This window comes from Fukomys damarensis, unplaced genomic scaffold (assembly GCF_012274545.1).
Source record: "Fukomys damarensis isolate Sample0158 unplaced genomic scaffold, DMR_v1.0_HiC HiC_scaffold_23, whole genome shotgun sequence".
NCBI classification, from domain to species: domain Eukaryota; kingdom Metazoa; phylum Chordata; class Mammalia; order Rodentia; family Bathyergidae; genus Fukomys; species Fukomys damarensis.
This window is the reverse complement of record NW_022900935.1, coordinates 57828129-57848309: the sequence shown is the minus strand read 5'-3', so window position 1 is coordinate 57848309 and position 20181 is coordinate 57828129. Positions and strand designations below refer to the sequence as shown.

Here is a 20181-nt window from a genome sequence, read left to right as displayed (position 1 = left end):
CCAGTGCCTGCTTCGCAAGCGCAAGGATCTGAGTTTGATCCCTGGTACCAAAACAAAACAAACAAACAAACAAGAAATGAAGAAAGAAATGCAATTGCCTATTTAGATGGTCACTTCAAAATTCTTTTATTACTTTTTTTTTTTTGGAGACAGAGTCTCACTATGTAGTTCAGGCTGGTTGTATTGCAATCCTCCTGCCTCGACTACGTGTGTGCTGGAATTTAAAGTGTGCATCACCACACCTTGCACATCTCAAAATTCTAAATGTGAAAGTGATAGAAATAAGTTATATTTCAAGAAAATTTTCATTTATTTATTTATTTAGTACCAGGGATCAAACTCGGATCCTTGCACTTGCAAGGGAGGTGGTGAAACCACTGAGCTAGATTCCTAGCTCAAGAGAATTTTTAAAAGGGATAAGTAAATGATTTTGATATAGAAGATGCATGAGATGAAACATGAATGAAAATTTAAAACTTCCCTAATATCTTACTAGGTTTTTCTGATTTAGAATACTTGCCAGTGACAATACTGTGATAATTAAGTTTGCTAGCCGCCTGGGCACGCAGACGAGGGCGCGCCCAGCCCCGGCGCCCCCGGGAACGGGGTGGGAACCGGGACTCTCCGGATTTGGCGTGAGGGCAGCGGAGCCCAGAGGGGAGACTCGGCCCCGCCAGATGCCGCCCGCAAAGTTGAAAAGAAGAAAACTTCAGCTCCGGGGAGATTCGGACCTAATGCTAACCGCGCCCCCCAAACCCCGCACCCCTGAAAGAAGCCCTGCACCCTCGCCTACCTCCGTGCTCAGCTCGGAACGGGTCCCGAGGGCCGGGCGCCGGGAACCGCTGTGACTGCGTCGGCCGGGAGAACCCAACCAGGGGGCGGGGAGGGGCGGGGGTGTCTTTTGGGTATAAAGTAAGCAAATGCTTGGCCTTGTGAGAAATACAGAATAACGTGGCCACGGGAGGAAGTTTCCTGAAGTTGTCCGCTTATTCCGGAGCTCGGCCCTCGACCCGGCCGGATCGTAGAGGCCGCCCTGCCTGGGAGAAGAAGTAGAAGTTGGGGTGCTAGGAGAGGAGGCGCCCCAGCCCGAAAGGCAGTCTTTGCCTCTTTTTCTTTGCTTCCCTCTCGCCTTTTGGGCACGCCGCCGGGATCGGACTTGGACAGCAGAGGAGGAGGAACGATCAGGGTCCCCAGAGCCGCTCCTCCGGGCGTAGCAAGCCCAAGGCCGGGACTCAGTGCCGCGTAGACAGTGTGTTGGGGACGAAGCTGCGGGCGGGGTACTGGACCCCACTAGGATTATAAAGCAGCGCGGAGGGGGAGAGGACCCCGGAGGACACCCCCCCCGGACTGGACACCATGTGGAGGCTGCTGGTCTGGACTCTGCTGGCGCTACATCGGATTCGCGTGGCCGGAGCCCAAGGTAGGCTACAGGGGCCATCCCCATGAGGGGCCGGGAGGGAGTGGAGGAGGGGTGGCCGCCAGGACACGGAACGCAGTCTTGGTGGAGTCCTCTCCTGGGAGTTTCAAGACTCCCCCATCCCTGAGTTTTGGGGGCTCTTTTTTGGGCACGGCAGCCTCTCTGAGACTTGTGGCTTCCGACTGGGGAAGGTAGGGTCGCCCCGGGAGGCTGGGAAGAGCTGGAGGTGAGGTGGGAGGGGCGCGCCACCGCCCCCATCCCGCTGGAGGTGCCTTCAGACCGGCCTAGGAGGGGCGCGCGATTCACTGCCCTGCTCCGTTTCCGACTCCCCTGGGTTCCCCAGGCCTGGCTCCTGGTTCCCATTGGGCAAGGCCTTTTCGGGGAGGCGCGCTGGGCCAGAGGGATGGAGCGCGCGCCGGCGCGATGAAGGCGCCGACTGGGTCGGCCCTGGAGGGCAGTCGCCCTGCTTAGCCACGTACCAGAGGAGCCCGTGCCCAGCTGCCTGACCGAGAGTGCTTCCCTCAGTGGGCCTGGAACCGGATGGCTGGTACAGCATCGGACTCTGGAGGGGAGTGGTGCACAAGGAGGGTCTGAGGCATCCCTGCAGCCCACCCCAGACACACCCTGCATCCTCCCCCTGCCTCCCGCCTATGACCTGTGGCTGCCTGGAGCAGCCTGACAGAGGAGGGCTGGGTTTGGGGTGAGAGAGTTGGAAAGGAGGAGGGTGATCACCGCACCATCCCCCTCCAGAAGGTGGATGTGCAGACGTCTCCCCAGACCTTTTGAGGGTCCTAGCGGGGCAGAGCGGCTGTACCCTGCTGCCTAGTCTTTGGGGTTCTCAGAGCCACTTGATGGTGCCCGCGGTGTCTGAGCGGCGCCTGGTGGGGGCTAGGGAAGCGAAGTCTGGGTTGAAGCTCCACTCTGGAGCTCAGCCTTCCCTCTTCCAGGCTCAGGAGGGGCCTGGCCCACTTGGGGGCGCCGGACTGCGGGGGCTACAACCCGGACAGGGTCCCACTTCTCTGGCGTCTCAAAGCCTGCGGGAGAAAAGGGCCCCGGGTGTACCCAGAGTCCGGCAATTCCAAGAGCCAAGATCAGAGATTAAAATGATCAGCTCTTGCTCGCAAGAATTGAAAGAAGGGTTTTACGAGGTAATTTAGGTAAAAGCACTTCGAAATTTTGTGACGAGCTCCATAAATGTAAAGTAATAAAAGTTATTATTTTTATGATCATCATAAAGTCTTCCAGCAGGCGGGGACCTCAGAGGTCATCTTATTCTAATAGCCATTTAACAGATGGGGAAACTGAGGCCCCATGACCTTAAGTGACTTGCCCAAACCCACTCAGTGATCTAGGGTCAGAGTCAGGAGGAGTTCTGAGCCACTGTCTTAGGCAACAGGGCCAGTTGTAGTTGGGGTCTCCTTGGCTGGTGCTGCTCTTTGGGGGAGGTCCCAGGAGGACATGACACGGGCAGAATAGGAATGAGCTATCGTTCATTCTGGGCACCTTCTGGGTTTATTCTGAGATTCTCATGATGTTACTACCCAAAAGCCAGGAGACAGGCACGACAGTGAGACTTGTCAGCCTATCTGGATCCTTCTGGCGTCGTGACTACACTAACTCCCCCCCAAGACCTGGCTTACCTGGCCCTTAAGGAGTCCCCAAGGCAACTGGTGGTCCTTCTTTCAGGTCTTCATGTTCTTTCCTGCCTTCCTTTCCTCCACCCCTTCCCCATCCATCTGAGGCCAAGGTCCCACCTGTCTTGCTGAAGTTAAGCCCAGGCTGTGCTGCCTACTGCCCCTGCCCTTCTTGCTCAGGAGGGGCTGCACCTGTCGGGAGCTTTTGTCGGGAGCAGGGAAGGTTGCTGATTGATTGACTCTCCTTGGCTTCTCCTGTTTGCTGCCTTTTTGAGTGTCAGGCTGCCCAGGGCCCCTGCTGCTCATTTGTGCTCTCTGGCTCCAAGAATGTTTGTCTGCCAGCTTCGGCTGCCTCCTTCCATTTGTCTTCTGGGCGGCGAACCCTGCACAGGATTGTGGGAATGTGATCTCTGGGCCCAGGCTTGGGGGCACAGCTGGATTTATGTGGAGGGTTGGGCTTGGGGCACAAGGGTTATCTGCTTTGGGTTGAGAAAGTGAGCTTCTTCCAGTCTGAGGCCATCCTCACCTGGTTAGCCTGAAAGATAAAATTGAACCATTTAAATTCCCCACAATCTGTTGTCACATGGTTCAGACTCATTTCCCCAGTGAAGTTCAGTGATATTGTAGAAAGAGCTTTGGCAGCGGAGAGAACAGGCTGTTGTGATCTGGCTTTGGAGCCTAACTGCAGAGAGGTTTTTGAAAGGCTCTCAGCTGCTCAGAGCCTTGGCTTCCTCATCCACACATCCCTCATCCCCACCCAGAGATTAGAATAGTGGTGGTCCTGTTACAGACTTCGCAGGAGGGTGGAGACATTCCAGGGGGAGGTGCCAGCCAGGGCTCCCCATACAAGAGGTGTTTCCTATCCGTTAGCATTGTTATTATAATTGGTCTGACACTAAGCCAGGGACCCCAGGGGTGCTGTACCACCCACTAATAAGGACTTGCATTCCCAGAGCTTTCTCAACTTCCTTTCCTGAGGACCTCAGTGTGTCTCAGAGTGGCCCTTAACCTCTGAGCTCCCAGAGAGCAGATTCACTGCGTCCTTTAGGCATAGGGCTGCAAAGGTCTGCTGTCCCTGCTGACCACATTTCACCGGGTACACCATGCTTATAATCCTGATTGCTGCAGAAGGTCATCCTGGCGTGCCCAAGAGGCTGGAAGGAGGGCAGGGCCACTAGGGCCATGGTCAAAAGGTTCTTTCTAGAGAACCGTGTATGAGGAAAACAACAAGGAGGTGTGGCGCTACGTGAACCAGGAGGAAACCCTGTCAAAAGCCTGAAGGCTTCAGCTCCAGAGACTCCTGGAGGGCTCTGGAGGGGGAAAGCCCTAGCTCAGGGAGCCAACCACAATAAAAGCCAGACAGCACGGGAGGGAGCGGGATGAAAGTTTAATTACATGGTATGGCTAAGCTGTAATTATTAATTACTGACAGCAAAAAATAACTTATTGATCAGGGCCTCCTGCTAATTACCAGGAGGCCGAATGTCATTCTTGCCTGGGGCTCAGCTGTCAAAAGCCCCACATAAGAGTGGGATGGGAGGTGTCCCTGCTCTTCCATTCCCTTCTCCCATGTCCCTGTCTGGCTCACCCTGTGCACCCCTAGGCCTCAGCTGGGGAGTCTGAAATGTGTTTTGTGTGTTCAGATGAGTAATGCCATTTGGAGGTTCCACTGGCTGCAGAAGCTCCCCCTGCCTGGGCTAAAAAGTTGGGACACAACCCAGGATCATCAGACAGCCTGCTCTTGCCTCAGAAACCTTCCTTTGCCTGCATTTGTTCAGCAAATATTTATCGACCGGCTCTCTCCTATGTCCTCTACTGGAAGGCCAGAGTAGGGGCCAGGAGCCTTGTTCCATCAGGATAGGAAGGCTGGGAAAGAAGCCAAATCCTTTACAGCAGGCCTCTGTTTAAACAGTGCCTGAATGGTCGCCCATAGGATGATGTGTTAAACTGCATATTGGTAAGCGTTTGACCTTGGACTTTCTCAGTAGTTGGGCTGTAAGCGAAAGGTAAGGGAGGATGGGCTTGTTCTCTGTCGTAAGGAGCAGTGGAATCACTGTATTAGACTTGAAAGACCCAAGAAAAGTCATCCAGAGCTTCCTCTGCCCACATACCAGGACAAGAGGCCATCTGGTCTGCTCGTATACCCTTGGTGTTGGGGGGATCACTACCTCATGCAGGTGGTTGTTAGATGGTTATACTTCATGTTGGTGAAGGCAGTGGTCTCCTTGGGACTGGTTATCCTGGATTTGATTGAAAGGGTCCTTTCATTGGCTGAAAACTCCTTCCCCATCTCTCCCAACTCCCAGGCCCTCAGGGAGTCAGGAGACTTGAGTTGGAATGGAGGCTGGATGTCGGTGTGCTGCCTGTGGGATTTCCACCCCAGGGAGCACGTTGCTGCAGACAGCCCAGAGCTGCCTACAGCGGTGGGAATTAGTCATCGTAATTTGGGGCCTCGGGATGCCAACAGCAACAAATGGGCCCTGTCACTTGCCTGTCGGCAGCGGCCCACTGCCCATAATGGAAAGGAAACCAAGCCTCTTGCTGAGATGTCCTGGGTTCCTTCCGACCAACCCAGCCCCTGCTCTCTGCAGTCTAGGAGAAGGGAGGGCCTGGGAGCCTTGCTGGGCAAGGGACTATCTTGGACTACTCTGGGCTCTGGGGACAGGGAAAGCGGGAAGGTGCTGAGGCCGTCCATCACACTCCATGATGGGGAGTGTGGACCAACAAACACAACCCCAGCTTAGCCTGGAGCCCTGGCCAGGGGCTCTTTCTGAGGTTGGGAGGGGGCAGGCGGACAGTAGCTCCAAGCCTGGATTCTGCCTCTTAGTCCTACCTCCAGCACTGTATGATGCTGCACTGAGCCTTGGTTTCTTCATCTGTAAAATGAGGAAATAGCATTTAACATTTCCACATTTACCTCCTAGAGTTGTTTGGGTGGTTAAGTGCAATTATTCAAGTCACATTTAAAATGTTCTTAATTGGTGTTAAGTGTTTACAAGGTGCTAGTTACACAATGTAAGGAGGAAGTCAGGATCTGCCCTCCTTCCTCTCTCCACACACAAGCCTCCTCTGCCATCCCACTATGTGGGTCCCCTTCTGTCACTGTCCCCACGGTGAGTGCCTGGCCCCTACTGGCTTCCCCAGCTTCCTGTCTGGCCAGGCTGACTGACTTGTGAGATACCTGTGGTTGCTACACATCATCACCCTCTACCCCTATGCGAGGGGTCCTGTTGTGCTGAGCTGTCCAGCATTCCCAGACTGGCAGCTGCCCCTCACTTGCAGCCCAGGCTTACCCGGAGTGGAGCCATTGAGTCCACGCTCCACTCAGATTTCCCAGATCGCCTTTCCCAGCCCCTCCTGGCTCCAGCTCCTCAGGGGAAGCTCCCTCTAGCAGGCCTGGCCCCCTGCGTTGGGTGGTCCTGGGGTCCTTACTAAATCCCTGCCAACTGCCCTCCACCGTTCGAAAGTGGAAGAAACTGGAGGAGCGGAAGATTTGGAGGCTGCGTCCATCTGTGCTTTTGAGATACACAGGGTCCTTGACTGATGCCAAGAAGAGAAGGGAGAAGACCTTGTATCGGCGCTGAAATACCTTAGCCCCTTCTTCCCTTTGCTGCCCATTAGCCGGAAGCAATCACATGGTCCCACCCAATGGCAAGAGGGCTGGGAGGTCCAAGGTTCTAGGAATGAGAGCCAGCTCTGGCAGGGCCACAGAGAAGCACTGTGGTCTCTGCACATCATAGAGAATTTCTTTACGTGAGGTGGGACCATTCCAAAGGCCGAACCCCAGCCTCCTGTGCTGTCCCTTTCCTGGGCTTTTTGTTCCCCTCTCCAAGATGCTGAGAAGTATGTATCAGTACCCTGGATCGGGGCCAGACTTGGTGTAAGCTGTGTCACTTGGGCCACTCGAAGTCAAGTCACTTGGTATTCTCAACCTGCACTTCTTTGTCTGTAAAACAAAGCTCAAACTTTGCAAGGCTCCAGTGAGATAGAGCGCGTCGAGAGCTTAGCATGGAGCTGGCATGTCATAAGCACTTAATAAATTAATTCAGCGATACTTAGACATCTAGGAGCCCTTCGATGACGGGGATACAGTTTGGGAACTGCGTCATTCGGCAGTTTCATTGTTGCATGGACATCAGAGTCTGTGTACACAGAGTGAGGTGGCTGTGATGCTGCTCAGTCTGTCACCTTATGGGTGGGACCACCAGTGTCGTACATGCCATCTGTTGTTAACCAAAATGACATTATGTGACGCATTACTATACTGTTTGCCTCTCCCGGTGGCAAGATAGGCCCTCCAGTCACAAATAGTCCCCCCCTGGCATCTTTATATTTCACCTATGTCTTCTGTGTACACTTTCTTTTGCTTTGATCTTTTCCTCCCACCCTGGAACTAACCCTGGGTGTGCCGCTCTGCTTGTCAGACACAGCTGTGTGCATGAAACTGTTACCTGCCCCGGTCCTTTCCCATCCATGACTCCCTGGGTAAACTGAGGCTCCAAGAGATTGAACTACCCCAGGCCCTTGAGCGGGGAAGTCAAGGTGTCAGGATGGACCCAGGGGTCTATGATCCCAACGCAGGTCCTCTTCCCACCACTCCAGGCTACACCGTTCCTCCAGGGCTCCCTGTTACATCTTCTCCCCAACTGAGGACCATTCACCAGTGAGATCCCAGATCACTGTGCCATTAGGAGCTCAGGCTGACCCGAGGAAGGCAGTAGAGTTTGGAAATAAGACGTGGATTTCTACTTCCTCCTCCTGATCAAAGCTCAGGTCTCCAACCTGGTTGTGTCCTCACAGGACCTGAGCATAATAGAATGTGAGCAGTCTTCTCTCCTTCTTGCTTCCCTCTACCCAGATTGGGGTTGTCCCAGAGCTATTTGAAGAGTCTGCTTCAGACCACTTAGGATCTTTATGACTGGCTTGCCAGTGACCAAGCCACGCCAGAACCTTCTAAACTAAACAGTTTGGGGGTGGGGGTAAGGAAGGGAAGAAGAAAGGCAATTAAAGTTTGATGCCACTAGGAAGCTATTAGTGACCCAGAGGGGCCATGAAATTTTGATGATGTGATATTCCCAAGGGAAGGAAAGATTATTTGCTGTACTGTGGCCCGTACAGGGAAGTCAGCTTTTGGGGTAGTCATTGGTGACTCTCAGAACCTGCCAGAGGGAGGACTTTGGAAATCTCCCCTGGCTCTTTTGGAGGAGAAAAGCAGAGAGGAGCCTGGCTGGCCACCTGCAGCCTAGGTTGCTGCATCTTAATGCCAGTTCATGGTGTACCTGCACAGATTCTGCATTCTCTACTATGAACAGTGGAGACCAAGGCAAAATGCAATGTCAGAGGTTCGGGGAGGGCACAGCCAAGGAGCCTGCAGTATGGATGGCTCTTTGGGTTCGAGTCTTACCTGTCACTTAGTGTCTGGGTGACCTTGGATGAGTTACTCAGCCTCTGTGTCCCTCAGCTTCTCCATCTGTAAAGTGGGAATAATAGCTCTACTCCCTTCACTAGGCTGTGACTGGGTTTCATGCTCTCAGGACAGTGCTCGGTGTATAGTAAGTGCTCAGTAAGCTTTGCCATGTCATTGTCATTATTATCTTCATCTTGGGGGCCAGGAACAAGGCCAGCATCGGGCTTTCCATTTGACTGGTGCCCTGGCCTCTCAAGACTTTATTCCCTATGTCCTTCATAAACCTCAGGGGTACCTAGGCTTCTGTCACTAGAAATTTATTTAACAGCTTAAGACATTCTCTAGCTTAAAGTGCAAAAATGCCACAACGAACCTGCATATTAAGCTATTATCAGTTGTTCAGGAGTTCGGTTGAATGCTTTTAGTAGATCCTCTCAGAAAACCTCATATTTGCACAGGTGTGCCTTTGCTCTTTAGTCCCAACTATGATGGAGGTTGATCAGAAAGTATTAATATTAATAATGTTAGCATTAACGTTCAGAAATACACAGATACTTACCAAGTTCCCTTGATTTAGAAGAAAAAGACTGAATGCAGACCAGCTGCTTCTCAGGCCATTGCTTTTTTATCTGGTCACCCCCCTTCCTTCAGGAACTGCCTGTTATGCTGCTTTGGCCACAAGCCCAGGGGAGTTGAGTGCTCTCACTTAACTGTAGGCTACTACTCCCCAGCTCCCATGGGCATGGTGGCTGTGCATCGGGTGCAGTGTGGGATGGCCTCTCCTCTGGAACGGAACTCCAAGTCCACCCCATCTGCTTGTGCGTGGGCCTCCGCCATAGGCCTGGATGCTAAGTCCTGTCACGTCATCCCTGCTCAGAGACCTTTAGTGACTTTCTCACTGCAGTGGTAGACACCAAGCCCCCTACTCTGTCACTGTGCGCCACTGAAGTCTCACCCACCTGCCCCTGTGCCAGTCCTGTACCCAGTCCTGGCTGCTCTCCCCTCCAGGGAGCCCGAGGACACCTTTTATCCTCCTCTCTCCTTGGGGATCCTTATTCTTCTCCAGTGACCCACATCCCACCCCCACCCTCACCCCACTCCCACAGCCAACCTGGAATCCACCAGCAGGAACACAGCCCCCAAAGACTCCGTGCTCCTAGGCTGGATGCCTTATTTGGCAGTTTGGCCTTGCTGATTGTGAATGATCTTGTAATGTGTGTGTGAGACTGATTTCTTTAATTATGAACTCCTTGAGTTTCGATAATAACCCATCATCGACAGGGACTGAGGTATCACACATCGATTATTTTTCTTAATTAATTTAAAGAAAGGTGCTGTGAGGGGTAAGAGTGAAGCCAGAGAAGGTATCAAGTTGATGATACTGTGCTGGGCTCAGAGGCCACAGTCGAGATGGTCACAGAGTCCCTTGGGGTCAGGCCTTTTGCCCATGTGACTGAAGGGCCCTCATTGGGAGAGCATGGAGATACTGAGAGGACACGAATAAGTCTTCCATGCTTAACTCTAGCAGGGTGGATGTGTGGGTGGGAGTTGGCTGTGCAGCCTGAAGCTACTTACTGGCCACACGCCTGACTCTTCCTTCCTCATGTTTCAGTTTTTACATGTATGGAAATCTGCATTCCACTCCATGGTCTATCTGAAGTCTATCTAAACGCACAAAGCACATTTAAAACCAGTCAGTGCTGCCAGAAGAGTTAGTGTGTCCTCCCCATGGCTCCCTGGACACCCTAGGATATTTGTCAAAACATGCCTTGAAAACTTGAATGAGTGAGAGAGAGAGAGAGAGAACTATTTGGATTTAAAATTTTCCCTGCAGTGGAACTCCTCCTCCAAGGTATGTTTTCAACACATACCTATCTTCTAAAGCAGCTGCATCCCAAACATCCTGGGCTCTGGAGCCAGGACTGCTCCAAGGAGATGTCTTCAAGGGTGGCGGGGTGTCAACCTAAGGCTGTTGCTCCTCTCCAGGTGAGCCTGCTGCTTGGGCCATGGGTGTGTTCTGGCCTCTTCTTCGGCTTCAGCCCCTCTGCTCACTGTCAGAGGGCCTGCCTCCTGGCCTCCCCTGCCACCTTCAGATTCAGACTGGACAGCCCATCAGCATGCCCTGTGGAGCTATGTGTGGAGCAAAATGGGGCAGGGCGCTGAGTGAAGGAGGGCCTTACTCTCCGTGGGGAGGGCCCTAGGATCACTGTCCCCCACACGGGGCCATTTTTCATTAGCTGTAGAGATGCTTGCGAAGCGTTATGGCTGCTGGATCTGGTGGACAAATCACAAGCAACAGTCTGAGAAGGTGCTATCCTACAATCATTGTCTCTTTCTTGCATGTCAGATGACCTTGGCAAGTTACTACTGCATGTTTCTGAAATGCCATGCTAATAATATTAATAACGTTACTATTAATATTTCGTGGCCAACCCCCTTTGTAGGTCAGGCTGAAGAGCAAGTGGGATGTGTGTGAAAGATACTCACACAAATCTGAGGTCTTTATGAGAGGATCCAGCAAAACATTCACTCCAATATCTAAAATCTGATGATAGCTTAATATGTTGGTTCTCTGCGACATACTTGCATTTATCTTCCAGGAGAAACCACCTTCCGGCAACACAGGGCCTTGCATCCTTGTAGCCCTTTTGAGTACCTAGTTCCACTCTGACAGCACTAGCTAAGTGTTCTTGATTGGGTTCGGTCACCCCTCGCAGTGCCTCTTGAGGCTCTTCTGCTGCAGAAGCCAGACCCCAAAACATCCATGGGCCTCCCAGGCTCCCGTCCAGCAGCCAGACTGCCATCACTCTTGGTTTCTGCTGCACTTGCTTGAGGACTTTGGGCCCAGAGTGCAGGAAGTGCCCCTGCCCTGAGACCATGCCAATCTTTAGGCCTCACTGCCCAGTCAGTCCTGCAGCGACCTCCCCACGAGCAATGTGCGCACTGGCTTTGGCCAGGGCCGGCTGGTCAGACTCATCACCTGTGACCTCCCCATTTGGAGCCTTTTTCCCTGCCCCGATGGGAGTCTGCCAGCAGGGGTTGCGGGGGGCGGACAGGCAGTCGTAGGCCACAGCTACTGAGGAGGGCCAAGGGGAGTTCCTCATTAGCTCTGCTCCAAGCTCATTATCAGTCTGCGCATCACTGGGTGAGAAATGGCTGTCGTCAGGACAGTAATAAATACGCTGCTGTCAATGTTGATGTGATTGCACTAATGAAGAGAAATCAGCCACCAAGAAAGGAGACGCTGCTGGCTGTGGCTTCAGGTGGCTGGAGAGCACTGTCCACTGCCATCCTCCTCCGCCCAGGAGAAGGAGGAGGCCTGGATGTGGGGGAGAGGGAAGGGAGGTGTTGGCATTTAAACCCTCTTGCTTAGGTCTGTGGTGTGGTGAGTGAAGAACCCAGAAGATTCTGGAAACTATTAGGAAAAAGGAACAGGATTCAGCCCTGCAAGGAGAGAGAAGGTGTGCTAAGGGGTTCCTGGGCCTCAGCCTGGGCTCAGGCTGAGGCAAGGAGGGCTGGTCATTGCACAGTGGTGTTTTTGATGGCTCAGCCTCCCTCGCAAGCCCTGGTTCCAGAGCAGCCCCAGAGGAAGGCAGGGGAGGAACACAAGGCCCATTGTCCCAGCCCCGAGTCTGCCACCTCTCCGGCAATGTTAGAACTCATTGTGTCTCCAGGAACTCAGCATGCCTAGCGCCAGGCTGTGGGGCATTGGCCTTGCCTCCAGCATCTCCTCCATCTCTGCTGGGGAAGAGCCCAAGGGTCACTGGGCTGAGAGTCCACGCGAGGCCAGTATGTGCCTCTGAGATGCTGACAGGCAGGCACGGGAGGGAGGGACTTGTCAAGGTGCCGGGCCTCGGGGCACCTAGGGATTGAAGTAGATACATTCCTGAGGTTCAGGTGTCCCGGCCATGGAATGAGAGACACCTCGGGTGGTGGGCGCTCCCGTTCAAATGGCATCACAATTCTCTGGAGGCTTTTGTTAGAAGGGAGATTCCTGGGCCTGGACCCCCAGAGCTTCTTCAACAGCAGATCTGGAGGAAGGCCTGGACATTCGCATTTCTAACAGGTTCCCAAATACTGCTGGTTTGGGGCTGGAGACCACACTTAGAGAAGACCTTGCACGGAAGTGAGACCCAACAAGGGGTGACACGGTGGTGGCTGGGCCGAGCTCCTTCTGCCTCCATGGACTGTGTGTCGGCCTCCACCTCCAGAGGACTGTGGGGAGCTGTTTGTCAGAGCATGAGTTTGGTGTGTGGACTTCCCTGGAGGGCTGGGTGGTGGCCACCACTCACCCTGCTCAGAAAGTTCTTGCTCTTAATATCTGTGTTAGTCAGTTTTCCATTACCATAACTTGAGAGAAAATGTAAAGCACTTGAGATCATCAAGCTGATAAAGGAAAGGGTTTGTTTGGCTCATAGTTTCAGAGCCTTCAGTCCATGGTCACCTGTTCCCATTGCTTCAGGCCTGTGGCAGCTCAGGATGTCACGACAGGAGTGTGTGGCAGAGGGGGCTGCTGATGCCATGGAGTGTGGGAAGTGAAAAGGGAGAAGAAGGGGTGGGACCCAGTGTCTCCTTCAAGGCTGTAACTCCAGTGTCCTAACTTCCTTCCTCTGGGCTTCTCAAAGCTTCCACTGCCTCTCCGTAGCACCCAGGACGGTGACCAAGCTGCTTTTACCAAGCTTTTACCACAGGCCTTGAGGAACACTTGTCCCCACCCTAGCTGTGTCCCTCCTTAAACACCAGCCCAAAGACCTCCCTCCTGGGAGAAAATGGTCACCGGCTGAAGCTCCAGAGCGACCTCCATGAGTCAAGGGCAACAAAAGCCAAGAACAAAAGCTATTTGCTCCTCAAGGTTTTGCAAGCACCTCCCATGTGCCAGGAGCAGTGCCAAGGACCCCACAAAGGCCGAGGCAGGAGGTTGCTGGCCTCGAGTTGCCCACAGTCAAGGGAGGAAGGGCATGAAGCACATTGGCAGCCCTGCGGGACAGTGTGAGAGGTGCCCCAGTGTGAGAGGTGATCTGGGAGGCCGAGGGTGACCTGGAGCGCTGTCCCAGAGGGGACTTTGCAGAGAGAGAAGGGACACACTGTTCCACCTTCCTGTTATGTCGGCAAGTATGCACCTTGACGTTATCTGACCACTGAGGTCTGACTCAGGGACCTTTGCTCCATCTTATAGAAGTTACACAAACTTGAAGAGGGAAACGGCCAAAAGAAAAAAATATCCTGATGAATCAGCTGCCCGTGCTCATGTGTGATGAGCAGATGCATTTGAGGTTTGTGGCTTCTTCCCCGTCTTTCCTGGCTCCAGGTCCTAGAACTTCCTTCAGGGACAGTCAGTGAGCTAAAAGTATAGGGGAACTTTGGAGAATCGCTAGGTCAGATTATGAAGGGACTCCCCGTTTTGAAGAGGAGGACACAGAACTGATAAGAGCATGTGGTTTCTTGCCCCCTTCCCCACTGCAGCCTCTGTCCACTTAAACTGTGGGCCCTGTGGTTTTTCCCCTTAGCTGGAAAGCCAGCTCAGGCAGGGCTGTGATCTCTCAGCTCCCTCCCCCATGAAGGGATTTTAAGGTATGGGGATGGTCGCAGAGGCAGAAATGGGAGGTGGGCTAGCTGAAGAACAAAGTGGGGGTGGGAATCGTGAATCAAAGGAGCAGCAGAAGTCAGGTCTAGACCCAGATAGTTAAGCCAGGGAGGGGCAAGAAACAACCACCGGGGTGAGGTTTGGACAGGGCCTTCCTCGTCTCTGTGGAGTGTGCTGGGTTGGCATGTTCTTGCCGAGCTGGAAACAGGGGAGGCAGGAGGGATGGCCTGGAGTTGGCCCCCACTTCCAAATGCCCCACTTTCCTCCTCTGAGGCCTGCTCCCTGGCTCTTCTGGACATTCACCTTAGACTCCCCTCTGCTGCCCCACCTCTTCCCGTGAGCGGAGTTCCGTGACACAACACTGCATCTCCTAGAACTCGGAGCACAGGAAGAGGCCACAGGGGTTGAGCTTTTCTTCCTGCTGGACATCTTCCCAAGTACCCTCTGTGTTTCCTCCTCTGACCCTCTCAGTGAGAGAAGGTGTATTTCCCCCATTGTATGGATCTGGAAACTGAGGCATACAGAGCTCAAGCAACTTGCCTGAAGTCACACAGCTTTGAAGTGGTGTTTTCAGAAACACCGGGCAGTGGGCTCAGAGCCTGTGTTCTTCACCCTTTGATGTCCCAGGAGGCGTCCTTGCCTCAGCTGTCTCCCCTCTAAATCCTTAATAAGGCTCCGTTTCCATGGCTGGTCTAGAACGTGGCCTTGCTATGCCACCTATAAGCTAAATGGCTTTGGCCAAATTAGCCAAACCTCAGTTTCCCTATCTGTTAAACGTGGGTTTAAAGCAAATAATGAGACTCACTCATACACACAGTCGACAAAAAGACAGTCTATTGCAGTATTTGGAACCAGACCTGGCACAGTGCCCAGTGTGGGAGATATTGTGTGAGAGTCTGGGGCCTTCTTTGAAAGCCCTGTCCCACCAAGGTCTGCGGGTCTCCTGACCTGTGTGGCCAGGCTCAGCCATTCTGTGCCCCCCAGCTCTCAAGTCCCCCTGCCTGTCCCCATAGAGAGCAGTGAGCTCAAGAGGACCCCAGTACTCAGCTCTCCTGAAAAATACAGCCATCATCATCCTACGCCCACCATCAGCAGCGTCTCATATTTGACCTAAGACATGTCAACTGTGAGACGTGCTGTGACATTATGTGCCCCTAGGAAAGAACAGAAAAGTGTCATTTAATCCACAGCTAGATGCAGTCTAACTCCAGAGATGTAAAAATTAAAAAAAGAAAGTACATTTGGAGTGGGTGAAACACGGTAATAGCTTCCATAGTGCTTACCTCTTGCCAGGCTCTGTTGTAAGTGCTCACATGTATTAATGCATTTAATACACACAGCGCCCCCCACCCCAGGTGAGTTTGGATGTGACTGTGCTAGCAGCCAAAAAGCGGGCCAGTAGAGTTGCTTTAAAAAGTGCAGGATGCTCCTTTGGCGAGTGCACCAAATTGTCCCTTGTTCCCCTTGGATCCTGCCCCTGTGGCCAGCACTGGACTCTGTTGGCTGCGCATAGAGGGTCTAAAATGGAGAAGAGGGTCCCTGGGTCAAGAGCACCTCCATCAACAGACTGAACGTTGGCCCTCTGTCCCCAGCACCACAGCTCCAAGTTCAAGGATAAATCAGACCCATTGTGGGAATCAGCTGTGATTTGAGACGCCAGGTTTGGCCCCAGGCTCTGGCGAGCCCCCCCCCCCACGTGCTGTCTTCCAGGCTGTGCTGGGCCTGAGGAAATCATGCTCCTCAGCTTGTCCTAAATGCAGACTCCACATTCCTTCCTCCTGCCTAATGCCAGCACCTGTCTCCTGGGGACAGTGGCCCCAGAGGGATGAATGTCTGGCTTTAGTTCCTGTGCCGGGTGTGGGTAGCTGATAGGGTTGAGGGAGATAGGCAGCCTCCCCTCCTGAGTAGGGACGTCCAGACCAGGGTGCAGCTTGGGAATGAATTTCACTTGGCTTTCTCTTTCCCCTTTGGCCAATCCCAAAATGGAAGTAAGGGCTTGGCTCAGAGTCCGTGGAGCCCCCGGGGAGCTGGCACAGCTGAGCCGCATCCGCCCCACCCTTGAGGTTTGGGTGTTGTTGAGGCGGGGGCAGCTGTGGCTGCTGACTGTCCTGTCACTGTGGGCTGTGCTCACTCTGTGCTGTAGTTTTGGGCCCTCAGAAGGCCAATCCTCACTCCCAGCCCCCTGAAGTTAGTGTTTGAAGGCTGTGGCCCCTGTGAATGTAGAGCTTGCTCCAGCCTGCCCACCAGCCCTGCTGGCCCAGCTTGGGCCGTACAGTGATTTTTACCATGAGGTTAGTGAGCCTCTCTAAAAGGTGCTCCAGCCCTTTGTGCACTGCCTAACCCGCTGCCAGGACTGGGGACTGAATTTGTAAAGCTTGGTACCAAATGAAAATAGGGGGCCCTTGCTGGAAGATTGTTAAGAAGCTTGAGAAGCTTCTCTCTCCAGGCACCAGGCTCTTGCTGTGTAAAGCAGAATCCAGCCACCTAGGACCTGCTGAGGCTTCCTTGATCTTTGTTCCTCTCCTGGGGTTGACCAGGCAAGGGCTTCTTGGTCTCAGACCTCAAGGATGAGGCAGAAGGGTGGTGAACAAGCCTAGAAACTTCTCTGTGGTATTCTCCAGTTCTGTCCAGGGGGCCAGGGAATTCAGGGGCAAGATTGGAAAGTCCATGCCTTGGTGCCTGCCTGTCTGGTCCTGCCTGGTATGTGCTGCTCTTTCTACCTCTGGCTTCTCACCTCTTGAGAGAGGCTGTGTACAAAATGCCAAATGCTTTACAACCTTGACAGAAACTGTGGTCAGCTTTTCTTGCCAGCAATGGAGCCTCAAAAAGATCCTGGAGCTCTTCCAGCCTCAGTTTCCTCCTCTGTAAGATAAGCAGCCACACATGTTGTGGTCTCTGTTAGTTTCTGTTGCTGTAACCAATACCTGAGATAATCAGCTAATAAGGAGAAAAAGGTTTCTGTTGTCCCACAGTCTTAGAGGTTGCAGTCCATGACTAGTGGCCCCATTTCTTTTGGGCCTGTTATAAAGCAGCACAATACTGTAGGGATACGTGGCAAAGCAAAATTACCCCATGAGCAGGGAGTGAAAAGAAAAAAAAAAAGGAAGAGACAGAGTGTTATGGCTTGTATCTAGATATCCTCCTAACGCCTCATGTACTCATAGGCAGGGCTTTTCAGAGCTGGCTGGATCTAGGGTGTGATGCTGAAATTAAGGGTGCCCCATCCTTAAAGACATAAAGACAGGCTTGCTCTTGTTGTTGCTGCGTGGCTGCTTGCTGCCTTCTGCCTGCGTGCCTACCTGCCATGGGCTGTTTCTACTCTGCGATGCCCCTCTGCCAGGACACTCTGCCTTGGACCCAGCCAACTGTGGACTGTAAACCTCCTCGTACTGTGAGCCGAAATAAACCTTTACCCCCTTAACTTGTGGATGTGAAGTATTTTGTCTTAGCAATGAGAAGAGAAACTAAGACACAGGGGTCCTACAATCCCCTTTAAGAGCCCTGGCCCCAGTGACCTAGAGACCTCCCAGTAGACCCCACCTCTGAAAGTATCCACCAGTTCTCAATAGTGCTACCCTGGGAATGCATGGGCCTTTGGGGAACAGTCAAGATCCAAGCTATAGCACTCAGAAAATAGGAATCCTCTAAAATCTGCCTTCCTCCTTCCTGATTCTTTGGAAGAGTTTGGGGAAACACTCCAAACTGGAGGATAGATTCTCCTTCTGTGGTACTGTGGTAGTGTGTCCTGCCTGGCTTACAGTAGGTGCTCAAGTTACCGTTGCTGTTATTGGCCTTACTACGTGCATTCTTCTAGTTGTACCTTCCCCAGACTAATCAGAATTGACTCAGGGCTTCTGGATACCCCTGTTCCTTGGGCAGCACCATTCGGTCACAGCTTGAAATGCAGGCTCTCAGGTGCCACCTGAGACCTGATGATGAATTGGCACTGGCATTTTCAGATCCTCAGGCATCAGGTTTACACACAATGCAGTCTGGGGAGCAGTGGAGGTCATTTGATGCTGTAGCTATTGTAAGAGGCCTTTCACACAAACCAGCAATGGGCTCCCTGAACTTTCATGGAGTTTGTACAAGAAGTTACTAGTTGTCTAACAGGGGTCTATTTTGCATCTCAGATTTCTGGGCCCCTGCTCATACCTCAGCCCTCTGCCCTCTGCCCTCTGCACCAGCGAGCAGTGAGAGCATCCTGGGATGAGCCTGGAACCAGAGCCCAAGCTGGAGCCGTCCCATCCACTTCACCTGGAAAAGCAGCCCAGTGCCCCTCTTGGTTAATGGCCTGTCTAGAGTGCTATCTTTGATGCAGGAAGGAGAACATGAAAAGGAATCACCCCTTAAATAAAGAAAGCCAAAAATTCTCCGGGGACAAGCACACAAGAGGTCTGTGTGATTTCATCACTTATTAAAGGGCAATTCCGTACAGAGTGGATCCATTCAACAACAGCCTGGGCCCACACATGGGAGGGGACTGAGCAGTTCCGAACTGGGGCCCTGAGGGGTCTGAGGCCCAGCATCAGGCCAAGGAGAGGCAGCCAGGCAACTGAGCCAGAAGTCAGTGGAGCTCTCCCAGCCCCATCCTTGCTTTTGCAGGTCAGAGAGGGAACCGAGTTTTGTCAAGGTACCATCTTATATACCGCATTCCCCAATTCACTTCACTGCTCCTCCTCCCGCCCCCTGAGGCCCTGGGCGGCACTGGAATTCCCTATTCCTCTACTTAGCCAATTAAGGAGGCCTCAGGCAGTTTTCAGGGCAGTAGAGGACTGCCGAGCTGGAGGGGAGAGCTCGGATCCAGCAGCCAAACTGCCTTTGTGGCCTTTTGTAAGAGACTTATCCTCGCTGAGCCTCAGTTTCCCTATCTGTAATTGGGTGATAATACTCACTTCGTAAGGCAGTCTGAGAATCAAACAAGTTATTATTTGTAACAGCTCATAGGAGAATTCTGGCTTATATATGGCATCACATAAATATTCGTTAAATAAGTCAAAATAAAATGGGAAACAGTGGTGACATGGGGAAGGGATGCTTCCCTGCTTGGACATCAGGAAGGACTTTGAGAAAATGGAACATCTGAATTAGCGATGTAAAGGTGCACGGCTGTTGGGCTGTGGAGATGCAGCTCAGGACAGAGGACACTGCGAGGGCAAAGGATGGAAGAGAAGACCATTAGTGAAGAGGAGGATTGGCTATACTGCGTGCTGGGCCCCAGGACTTCTCTCAGGAGTGGCAAGGAAGAGGCCAAGGTGGTCAAGGCCCTTGAATTACAAGCTGAGAACTTCGGAGTTTAGGACCCTCATAGCTGAAAAGCAGAGCCAGACCTAGCCCTAGGGCTGAAGGAAGGTGGGGAGCACCTGAGCAGGGGTCACCCTAGATGTTGAAGTTTCCCTGTGGTCTTTCTGGGACCCTTGTCCCCTAGAAGGACTCCTCAGGCAGGGCAAGAAAGGATCACTTCTGTACAAGTCACCTGCCCCTCCATGAGGCAGTGGATGGGTTTCCATCTCAGCATGGGCCACTGTACCTCCTGTCGCCTGCCTTACTGAAGTCCTGAGCTAAGAGGGAGAGGAGGAGGGGAGAGGAAGGAAATAATGGGAGAAGGGGAGGAGGAAAGCAATTGAGAATGGTGCTCCTCTCCCTGAGCCAAGAAAACTTGTCTTGAACATGAAAACGTCATCAGTTTCTGGAATCCGAAAGGGTCGAGCTGTAGATTAAGAGGAATCACAGAGGGAGTAGAGGCCTCTTAGGTCTTCACAGGGATCAGCTGAATGCACACATGAAAACCACGGGGACATTTGGAAGGGACCAAGTCCCACTTCCAGGCTGTGGCTGACTTTCCAGCTGTTGAAGGATGAAAGGAATGTTTCCCCATTAGTTGACCTTTCTGCTCAATGGGGAGGAGAATACTTACATCCCTTGGCAAGCAGAAAGGAGGCTGGGAGAAGCCTTCTTCAGTTTGGAATTGTGGGGGCAGGAAGCAGGGCTGATCTCTGGGCCTGTGCTGGACCCTTCTCTTGGATGCATTATTGGGACATTAAGTGGGTCACTGAGCGGGTACCCAAAATCCTTTGTCCCCTTTCTCTTATCAGACACTGTATGCATCTAGACATGGTTTCCTTTTTTTTTTTTTTTT

At 52.7% G+C, this 20181-nt stretch overlaps 1 protein-coding gene across 1 annotated transcript in view; it reads left to right on the top strand.

The window, feature by feature from the left end:
* The first annotated feature begins 954 nt into the window (after positions 1-954).
* Positions 955-20181, top strand: part of Sdk2 (sidekick cell adhesion molecule 2) — a 251233-nt gene continuing 232006 nt past the window's right edge. The window contains exon 1 of the mRNA XM_010630709.2: positions 955-1420. Within this exon, the coding sequence (XP_010629011.1) occupies positions 1357-1420 (64 nt within the window). The 5' untranslated portion in view covers positions 955-1356. The remainder of the gene's footprint in view (positions 1421-20181) is intronic.